Source organism: Drosophila biarmipes, chromosome 3R (assembly GCF_025231255.1).
Source record: "Drosophila biarmipes strain raj3 chromosome 3R, RU_DBia_V1.1, whole genome shotgun sequence".
NCBI lineage: Eukaryota > Metazoa > Arthropoda > Insecta > Diptera > Drosophilidae > Drosophila > Drosophila biarmipes.
Genome location: NC_066616.1, coordinates 13,481,969 through 13,492,189, shown reverse-complemented (window position 1 = coordinate 13,492,189; position 10,221 = coordinate 13,481,969). Strand labels below are relative to the sequence as shown.

Below are 10,221 nucleotides of genomic sequence, written 5' to 3'. Positions count from 1 at the left end.
GATTCTCCATAGTTTTTTCTACCAAAGCAACAAGTAACTATGGGATGTTTGGGTAAGACTTGGACCAAAACACCACTTGAAAAACGCTTAATGTGCATTCGTTTGCTATTTAGCAGTCCAGTTGACGGGAATGTAAACAGTTCGTTTTAACTCAGACAACAAAAACAAGTAAAAAATTTCAGTTAATGTTGTTATTATTATTGATTTTCCCCAGTCGATTCGAAATTGAGCGTAAAACCCAGCGAATCAGCTGTTTGGCGGCAGCGAGAGGAAAACAAAACAATTAAATATCCGCCGCAGCCGCAACAAAAAAAACAACATAAGAAGAAAACAACTGCGCCGCGATAAAATTGTTTGCCAATAAGAATCGGGCTTAGTGCGAATTGGCATCCGAAAGATACAGGAACGCGGTGGCTGCAGCTGCACCAGGAAGACCATGGTTTTCTTCAAGTTCTTGAAGACCAAACTGTAACGTATATATAAAAGCACACCAGATCAACGTAAACACACGCGAATATCAGAAAACACAAAAAGATACAAAAAAGATACGATAAAGATACGCGAAAGATTCCAAAGGGAACAACAATGCGCGAAATCCAGGCGTAAGTATGCGAAGGTGCGGGGGCGTTGTTTACGTCTAGGAAGTATCTGGTATCTCCATTTCCAAGCTGGAGGGTACCTGGCCGATATAGGTGGGGAATCCGGAGGAGAATCACAGGGTGAGAGCCACTGCGAGACAGAGCGGAGATTGGGATTGAGAATTGAGATTCGAGCGAGAACGAGGCGAGCAAAACACCAAAGCCGAAAACGACGCCAAGCCAGCAAATAGTATCTGTGTGAATGAATGGGCCAGCTTCGTGGGGGTGTGTTCGTGTGATTATGCTGCCGTCTGGACATCAGAATCAGATAATGCGAATTATATTTTGTTTTTGTCTCGTCATGTTGGCCGAGCCGCGCGCTTTTTTGCCGCGCTTTGTATCTATCAGATACACTAGCCAAAAATATGTGCGGAATGCGCGGTGTTTTCGTCGGATGTCGGATTTTGTCTCCTATTCTGTTTTTTTTTTTCGTCGGGGCTTCGCGGGGAGTCCGCCGCTGGACCGCGCTTCAATCGCATCCGGACGGTGTCGAGGTGAGCACACGTTCGAATTCTCCAGTCTCCAGTCCCCGGCGCTCGGCAGTTGTATGCGCACGAGTGTATCTGTACCTTCACCCTTATCATCCGCGAAACGACATCCGCCGGCAGCCATGAGGTATATGTTCCTCTCCAGATTGCAGTTCACCCCCGGCTAATCGGGCGGCTAAGCCCCGCACTAAACTTTATGGTGGATAAACCAAAGCAGCGAGGCCAGATAAGGGCAAAGCCAAAGCCAAGCACCGAGTGCCACTGCATTCGAATGCCCGGAAAACCCGTGAAGCACCTAACATCAACAACATGTACCACCAGTAGCAAAACTGTGATCCAATTGCATTACGTGTTTACCCTTTTACTTTACACTCGCATAAGTGAACGCGATCACTTCGTTCCAAAGTTTTAAGTCCCTGGAAATTACAGGCAGCATTACTTAGTCAATATGTTTCTTATAACTTCATTTGGCATCATCGTTGAGGTGGCGAATAATATTAATAATAACATCAACATGTAAAATAATATCATTCAGAAATTATCATGTTTAGTGTAACTTCCTAAACTCAAACCTTTTATGAACTTTTATAATGTCTTCTATATAGCGACTTGAAATTTAGGACGTCCTACTTACAAAAGTTCAACTGTACATATTTCCACAAATACTTAGATATTTGAATTTTGACCTAACCTTATTATCTCTTCCTATTTTCAGCTCCCAATTTATGACGAAGACAAATCGCTTGGTGGTTTTGCGGCACGGCGAAAGCGACTTCAACATAGAGAATAAGTTCTGTGGGTGGCATGATGCGCCGTTGAGTGAATTCGGTGAGATTCAACTATAAATACTTCAGTGATATCTGGTTCATATAAAACCATTAACTCTTTAACATTAGGAATCCAGGAGGCTCTGACAGTGGCGATTCCTGCGCTGGCCCAGTCCCAGCTGGAATTCGACGTGGTCTACTCATCCGTTCTAAGTAGATCGCGACAGACTGCCGAGCTGATTCTCTGCAAGCTCAACTGTGCCTATGTGCCCATAAAGGAGGATTGGCGGCTGTGCGAACGCCACTACGGAGACCTCACGGGCTACCGGAAGCGGAAGGTTGCCGATCGCTACGGGGAGGAGCAGGTGCAGGCCTGGCGACGAGGATACGACTGTGTGCCGCCGCCCATTGAGGAGAGCAACCGCTACTACTACACCATCTGCAGCAATCCCATCTTCGACGACGTCCCACCCGGCGAGTTCCCCCTCGCCGAGTCCCTACACATGTGCGTCGACCGGGTGAAGCCCGTCTGGAAGGAGGTCAAGCGGGAGGTGCTCAAGGGCTCCCGGGTTCTGATGTGCGTCCATGGCACTGTGGCGCGCGCCCTTGTCCAGCACATCGAGGGTGAGTCATCTATAAACAGAGAAACCATAAAAAGTCAAAACCTATTCTTCCACTCTCTTTGCTACGATTTTTGTAGACCTCTTCAATTTGTTCTGACTTATTCCCAAAATAGACAAAAGCTTTTATGCTGGGCGATAGATAGACAAAAACTAAACTTAACCTCCCCAAGCAATAGACCTCATCTCTCTATAAATATATCATCTTAACCGCAACCAATTCAGATTTATATTATTTAATATTGTTTTAAATCGTCCTCCTTATCTCCACAGGAATCTCCAACGAGGCCATCGAAAAGGTCAACATTCCTAACTGCGTGCCACGCGTCTACGAGTTCGACTTAAACACGGGAGGCTTGGTGAGCGGCGCCATAAACCTGGGAGATCAGGAGTATATCCGGCGGAAAACCGCCCAGGTGGCAGCCATTGGCGACTGACTGAGGAACAGTCCTCGACTTTTATGGGATTTACATACTTGAGCCCTGCGGAGAAGTTGTTTGCCTTCGCTGCTGGAAGTCTAAGGAGCTCTGCTGTTTAGGATTATAACATTTATTTATTTGTCTAACTTGTCTGATATTTTCCGCCAAAAATATACAATTTATACAAGACATAAATTATGGAAAGGATTTCTTTTAAACGAAGCTTTCTTTTGTATTAAGCGATATACTTTGGATAATCCCAAGAAAAAATCACCTTATGTTAAGGAAAATATACTTTATTAAATTATTTTGTAGGCCTCATTAAGATCCAAATGAGGACCTAGTAAATGCGTTATGTAATACTTTCTGTTGGTGCCACAGCCATGTGCAGAAGGAGCCTTCAGTAGTAGCTCTGCTCGTTGTAGAGCGGACTCAGGTTGTTGGGCAGGATGTAGATGTCCTCGGGACGACCGTTGAACACGAAGGGACGCTTCAGGGATGTCAGTTTGGAGTCCTGCTGGGGAACTGGCATGGAAGCCAGGCCGAAGCTCTGCTGGGAGCCCCCGTAGCCACCCATCGAGGGTGTCGCCATGGGTCTGTAGGGATTACTGGGCGTGGGTGGCCGCATGCCGAATCCGCCTCCCCCCAGGCCCGGGGTCAGGGCACCCAGTCCCTCTCCCGGGGATCCATTCACCTGGTACACTCCAGTGGGCTTTCCGTTGGCCAAAAAGTTCACGGGGAGATTGAACACGGATCCGTAGGCGGAGAAGGAGGGCATCGGCTGGTAGGTGAGCAGCGGAGAGAACCCTCCGCCAAACGGAGACGTCGGCATGTTGGGCAAAAACATGTAGGGCGTGGGCGGTAGTCTCACGTAGTAAATGGGTGAATTCCGAGCGGCTGAAGGGTGATTGGCCGCAGGACGTCTTCCACCGGCAGCTCTGGACATCACCACGTCCTCGAGGTCGTTGCTCGGGGCTCCGGAGAAGGCGGGATAGAACATGTCCGGAGCCAGGTATAGGGGAAAGGGGATAAGCACTGGCTGGGCGTAGCCAATGAAGGGCAGCATCTTGGGCATGGCTTCGTAGGGATTCCCGTGGGGCGCGGCATAGGGACTCCAGGGAAAGTTGGCAGAGCTGGGCAGACGGGACTCCTGTTTCGACTCCTGCAGCAGCTGGTAGGGATCGTGATCCTCCTCCTCCTCGGACTTGAGTTCCTGCTGCTCTGCCAGGTTATCCTGGACATACTGCTGGGCATGGATCTGCTGTCCCTGCGGCAGTGGCTGTCCTGGCTGCTGCCCCGCCTGCGAGGACTGCACCTGCTTCTGCTGACTCTGCTTCTTCACCAGCTGGGCGAGATTGGCAGCCTGGGTTTCGGCCACTAGCTGCTCCAGCACCAGCAGCACCAAGACGATGCTCCACATGTGGTTGCCCATTTCAGGTGGTAGCTGTAATTGAACCATGGCATTGCCGGTGAGCTAAACTTCTGCTGATCTCCAACTGACCCCAAAACATTCGAGCTGATTTGCATGCCTCCAGCTAGTTTCTCACACTCCAATTGCGCAACCAGCGGATTTTCCCTGGCCAGCACAAGTAAAAAACGGAAAAAATATGAGCAGCACTTGGGATCACCACGGCTGGTTAAGATCGCGGAGAAATATGTGCTAGCAAAGTGGGTAAAATCCCAGGCCTAATAACTCCTTATTACATAAAGTACCCTAAGTTGAGTAATGTGTAGCTATTACCTTTCTACTTGGAATTTAAGCCGACGGATTTGTTAATTTGTATGTTGTTTAATATATTTGTAAGCCGACTCGAGTTTGTTTAAGCTCAGAAGATTGTTAATAGGAAAAGATACCAGATAAATTATATTTCCATAAATGGTTTATAATATCTTAGGTGGAATATGAATTCTCTGAATTATCTATTACTTAAAGAACTCTGAGACCTTACACCTTCTCTAAAAAGGACTCTTTTTCTTTAAAGTTCACTTTTCACTGGTCCAAAACTCACCTGTCAATAAGGAAGATATCTATAATTTCTCAACGGGATCGGAGAGTCCTGATCGGGATGCCACCGATTCAATTTGCCCACTGCTCGGCAGGCGCGTTCGACTGGAAATGAGTGTGATCGCGGCCGGAATCGGGGCTTTATATAGTGGGGGCCTGGCCCGGGCAGAATCCCCACATTCCCAGTGGCTAAGGCTCAGCCGGCGTCGACGGCGCTGCGCATGCGCAGAACTGAAGAAGAGGCAAAGCGAAGTGAAGAAGTTAAGTGCGCCGAGTGTTTGGGCCATAAGTTTGTTTGCATTTGGCCGAGCTTTTCTCAGCGATCTCGGGCCATGATTTTGAGGTTCTGTGGCAAGTGATAAATCGGCTAATTGCCAGCGGCTTAAACGCCGGCTTAATTAGCCCGACTGCGCATAACCCGGCGACGGAGTAACCCTGCCAGCTGCAAAACAACCATATCCACATGCAATTGCTGCATTTTGCTATCTAAAGCCAAAGGTATGGCCGCAGCGATGGGGAATCGCGAGCAATGTTAATTACCACCGGCAAAAGGTCCCCGACTAGGGTAACAAGAGCCCTCCGAGCAACGCCCGCGATTATGCATTTTAATTTTTATGACAGGGCAAAAGAAGACGTCGGGTTGAGTCGGAGATGGGCTCATTAGTCAATGATATCCGCCTGGCATTCCACATGGCACCTAGCCCAGCACCTAGCCCAGCACCTAGCCCAGCACCTAGCCCAGCACCTAGCGCCCAGCATAGAGCCATAGAAGCCGGCAAGCCGTCTAAAGCACCTGCTCCTGCTGATCTAAAGATCTCTTCCCAGTTGCATAATTGGGCATAATTGTGCGATTGCATCGGCGTGCCTACATATTTAGTTAGTGTGCAACTTTATTGTCCGCCTAACGATTACCAAGTGAGAGCCAGTCAGCGATGCCAGTCAAAGTCTCCCAGGCTGGGAGCAAGAGAAGGAGAAAATATGGAAAACGTCTGTCAAACAGGTCATAATTATGCCAGATTCCGCAGATACTCCGGAGCAGATAAACCCGGCAGGCACTATTAATATTCTAATATGAATAATTTGTTTATTTGTCAAAGCCAGCGGCACTGGCGCCGGCGTTGAGATTAGAGCAATAATAAATTACGCAGCTAATTAAGCGGCGGTTGCAGCAGCAGCAGCAACATCCACGCAGATGCAAAAGATACAGATACATGCCGCAGATTGCGGCGGCTGCCGCAACAAGCGACGACAATAATGAACGGTTCGTGTTCTATGTGTGTATTACTATTACCCAACGAGAGGCACTATCATAGAGTCCGGTAGCCAGTACGAAGAAGCCGGGCCTAAAACTCCAACCGAAACTCCGCACAAAGCCCAAACCAAGCCCAAAGAGCCCAACTTGGCCAAGCCCCATGCCACACGTAATTAGCCTTGGAATGTCCTTGTGCACGTGACTAGCCCCGCTCCCCGGTTCTGCGGGCCCGAGGATCCGAGTCGCCCTGGTGTGGGGCTAAATATAAAACGCGCGTGCCTGCGGATCATCAAACTTGGCCACTTTCCTAACGAAGCCACGTTAGGTGACAATGTTGTCGATGCACTGCGAGAAATCTGTAGGTCTTGGGTTGCAGGATAAATGCTTGAGGTACTGCTATATAAATCTCCCTTATATCAATGATATTTATGAAAACATATTTTGGACTATGGAAATAAAGAATAAAATTGATGTAATGTAATCATTATACATTTTAAGGTAAATTATATCTTCTGGCTTACTATTGATTTCATATTGTATTAATTCGATGCAAACTTCTTCTTAGTTCTAAAGAATATTTAATAGCATAGAGTTTCAAAAAGTTGTTTAATTCCTATATTATTTCAAAAGCTTTCTTTAGTGTATTTGTTTAAAATATTTTTTTTATAGATATCAAGGCTAAGATTAAATATTTTTAAACCTTTTCCTTTTTAGAAGATTACCCTAGTTTGGAACTCTGACAACACAACTTGGTAAGTACAAATATTAGATCAATTAAGTCATATTCCTTTACTTAGTACTCTTCAGTGTAGGATCGGCGTTGCTATCGCGGTATCGGCATTCGGAACGTAAACAACTAACAGCTATCAGGCTACAAGGGTTCATTAACACCAACTGACAGCCTGGACACAAACACGGCCCAAACAAAACGCCGTGGCTGTTTGGGCCACTGCTACTGCTGATGGCCATTGCCATTTAAGAGGCAGAAGCTCTCGTATTAAATCATCAGCCCCATCATCGCTTCGCTACCGACACACTCGCTTGAGCATGGCCCATCTAAAGTAAACCACTTTTGTTTTTTACACCACAGAGAGAGATATAAAAAGAAATCGAAGCCAAGACAGAAGATCGGCAGAGAACTGGGTCAGAAGCGGCACGACCGCCGGCCGAGAATCTGAATTATTGAAAACCCCTCAGGAAGTTGCCCTCCAGACGGGCTAGGTAAACAAATTACTCGATGATTATTAATATTTAGCATACCTAAACCAAAATACCCTGTACTAAGCACTATCAAGCTTACCGTAACGAGAAATTTCCAATTCTGTTTACATGTTCTCATAGTCTAAAGGATTTCCTAGTCTTAAATACCCTCTTTTGAACCCTAAGCTGCACTTAAGATGTCGCCCCCACACGAGCCACACTCAGCTACTTTCTTTAACTGCAAACAAATGAACGACCTAGGCAAACAAATCTTTAAAAGCTTAATTGTGGTGCTTGCAATTATTTTTGCCAATGCCATTGACACAGTTTTTGATAAACAAACAATTGAGAGTTTGCTAGAGAAATGGAGCAATCACTTCCGGATAACGTGGCTGTGATACGAATCAGTTTAGTTCACTCATTATCTCTTTCGATAGGGTTCAATTGGTTTCAGTTTTCTTGGGTTCTTTGATAAGAACTTGGTTTGGTTTTGCGCCAAATAGTGTTTTTCACAAGCTGACTCTCCAAAGACGAGGTGGCCGAGAGGTTAAGGCGTTGGACTGCTAATCCAATGTGCTCTGCACGCGTGGGTTCGAATCCCATCCTCGTCGAAAGATCCTTTTTAACATCTTTTTGGGAATTTTTTAGTTTTATTACTGCTTTTTATTTTAACCTATATATAACACAAGCCGGATCATCCATCATCTAGAAATATAATTAATTTATTTTGTAAAAATAATTAAACCGTAACTATTTAAAAAAAAAGGTTACAAAAGAAAGTGGCTACAAAAAATTAATTTCGACGAGGATGGGATTCGAACCCACGCGTGCAGAGCACATTGGATTAGCAGTCCAACGCCTTAACCTCTCGGCCACCTCGTCAACTTGGAATTAGCCGTTTTAGATCGTTTTTTGAAATTGGGCTTGCAAATATTTTGCACAATTAATAAAGAATGCCATAAATGTCCTTAACTTAAATGTCCTTTAACGATATGTAAGTACCATTCATTTTAAATTAAATGTAACGTATTTAACGAACTCAATTAAGTAATTTTAATTGTGCGGTCTCGTTTTAAGAATAAATAAAATGTGCGGGTAAAATAAAAGTACTTACACTTATTCATCTATAGGGGTGCCATAACAATTTTAAATATTAATAGGTTTTATTCAAGCTAAACGTAATATTTTGGTTAACAACGTGAACGGTTATTCTTTTTATTTATTTTGGCATTAGTTAAAATTCTAAATTAGAAACATAGAAACACTTAAAAAAGACAAAAAGTTTCGTCGACGAGGATGGGATTCGAACCCACGCGTGCAGAGCACATTGGATTAGCAGTCCAACGCCTTAACCACTCGGCCACCTCGTCCAGTGACTCGGGTAGGTCCAACAGGGCACTAGTTCTGAGCGAACCACTATGGCACATTGTTACCGACATCAAGCAGTGCAAGACAGCATTAGAACATTATTTTTAGGGCGTTTCAAAGATCTTTAAGCCTTATTGAAACTTGTTTTATACATCTTAATATAAGAAGTTTATGTTTATGTTATTTTATTTTACTTACATTGTTTTTTTCCAGCCGCATTTAGTGTTTGTTTAGCGGACCTTTCACCGTTAAGAACCTCCACTGCTTGCCGCCAGAGCAAGCGGTGCACGAAATGAGCATTTGGCTGCCAAGGTCGCATATGACGAGGTGGCCGAGAGGTTAAGGCGTTGGACTGCTAATCCAATGTGCTCTGCACGCGTGGGTTCGAATCCCATCCTCGTCGTGGTCTATTTTGTCATTTTTTCGACTCCGATTTTTTTTGAATAACGTTTTTTTGTGCTACCGTAAAACAAAAATAAAGTTTATTTATAAGAACCGACTCATTAAACCACACACAACGCTCTGAATCCAGATGCTAATCGTGTTTCAATTGAAACTAAAGTTTTACGGCCTTGTCCCCTGAAGGGAGACAATAATGGCCGGCCGAGCGGTTTAAAAGCAATGAAATAGATACATTGATAAGGGCTTAAGTGTCTCGCTGATGGTGGCATTGGATGATCTTTTGCTGGGGCGATAAGATGAGATGTGTGTGGAGGACCGTCGCCAACTAGATGGATTCTCCAGAAACGGGGTTTATTGACACCGTGGAGGGGAGATAGCCACGCAGAAGTGTGACTTCGGTGGCCATTAATGGCTCGATGGTCACTCAAGGTCGACGGATGGGTTCGTCCGTGGGGCGCATCTTTTTTGCCAACTCTCATTTAGGCCAGCTACAAAGATGGCAAATACGAACAATGCCCACTCTCGAAATTAAATTCCAATTGAAATAATAGTTCGCTTTTGCTGCCTCTGGCGGGCAGCCGAAACAATATAAGCCGCCGGGTAATTAACGTCGTTTCCAATGATTTCTTTCTCGTCCGCTGGCCGGCAAATAATTAATGCATTTAACGCAATTACAATACAAACATCGGGGTATATTATGTTTTCCGTTCGGCTGGGGTTTCGTCTGCTTTTCCCTTTTACTGGCCAACTGGTTTTCAATTATCTAAAACTTACTTCTCGGTCATTAATGGAAAAGCCAAAGAATTTTTGCGCCATTCGCCGGGCGACGTGTTAAAATCTCCCAGCCACTGAAAAAGGCCATAAAGCCATCATTAACGATCTATCCATATATCCATCTATCGCTTGCTCTGATTGTTGGCCGCTTGGAAAGTTTCGCAGGTCGGCTTTATGGCGGGTATAAATCAACGGCTCCGAGAGATATACTCGGCTATCGGGGAAAACAGAGGTCTTAATCCGGCGTGGGAGGTGACGGTTTCTTTGAACGAGCTGGTCAAGCTCTAT

At 45.3% G+C, this 10,221-nt stretch overlaps 2 protein-coding genes and 4 non-coding genes across 9 annotated transcripts; 3 read left to right on the top strand and 3 right to left on the bottom strand.

Moving 5' to 3' along the window:
• The first annotated feature begins 33 nt into the window (after window positions 1–33).
• LOC108031094 (phosphoglycerate mutase 2) lies at window positions 34–3,127 on the top strand. 4 transcript variants are annotated; one of them, XM_050888979.1, is made up of 4 exons: window positions 34–52; window positions 1,842–1,954; window positions 2,023–2,517; window positions 2,787–3,127. In XM_050888979.1, exons 1-4 carry the CDS (start codon window positions 45–47, stop codon window positions 2,948–2,950), a joined length of 780 nt encoding a protein of 259 aa, XP_050744936.1. In that variant the 5' UTR covers window positions 34–44; the 3' UTR covers window positions 2,951–3,127. The 4 variants fall into 4 exon arrangements, with proteins under 4 accessions (XP_050744936.1, XP_016959790.1, XP_050744937.1 ...); XM_017104301.3 differs by lacking the exon at window positions 34–52 and adding an exon at window positions 146–468; XM_050888980.1 differs by lacking the exon at window positions 34–52 and adding an exon at window positions 146–473.
• Window positions 3,128–3,274: 147 nt separating this feature from the next.
• LOC108031287 (uncharacterized) lies at window positions 3,275–5,047 on the bottom strand. Its single transcript, XM_017104530.2, has 2 exons — window positions 4,942–5,047; window positions 3,275–4,376 (listed from the first exon to the last, which is right to left on the bottom strand). The coding sequence occupies exon 2, from the start codon at window positions 4,362–4,364 to the stop codon at window positions 3,333–3,335; it is 1,032 nt and encodes a 343-aa protein (XP_016960019.1). The 5' UTR covers window positions 4,365–4,376; window positions 4,942–5,047; the 3' UTR covers window positions 3,275–3,332.
• Window positions 5,048–7,918: 2,871 nt separating this feature from the next.
• On the top strand, window positions 7,919–8,000 carry Trnas-gcu (transfer RNA serine (anticodon GCU)). The gene has a single exon. It is a non-coding gene; the product is annotated as a tRNA-Ser (tRNA).
• Window positions 8,001–8,189: 189 nt separating this feature from the next.
• On the bottom strand, window positions 8,190–8,271 carry Trnas-gcu (transfer RNA serine (anticodon GCU)). Its single transcript has one exon. It is a non-coding gene; the product is annotated as a tRNA-Ser (tRNA).
• A 406-nt stretch (window positions 8,272–8,677) lies between these two features.
• Trnas-gcu (transfer RNA serine (anticodon GCU)) lies at window positions 8,678–8,759 on the bottom strand. Its single transcript has one exon. It is a non-coding gene; the product is annotated as a tRNA-Ser (tRNA).
• Window positions 8,760–9,078: 319 nt separating this feature from the next.
• On the top strand, window positions 9,079–9,160 carry Trnas-gcu (transfer RNA serine (anticodon GCU)). The gene has a single exon. It is a non-coding gene; the product is annotated as a tRNA-Ser (tRNA).
• The last annotated feature ends 1,061 nt before the right edge of the window (window positions 9,161–10,221 follow it).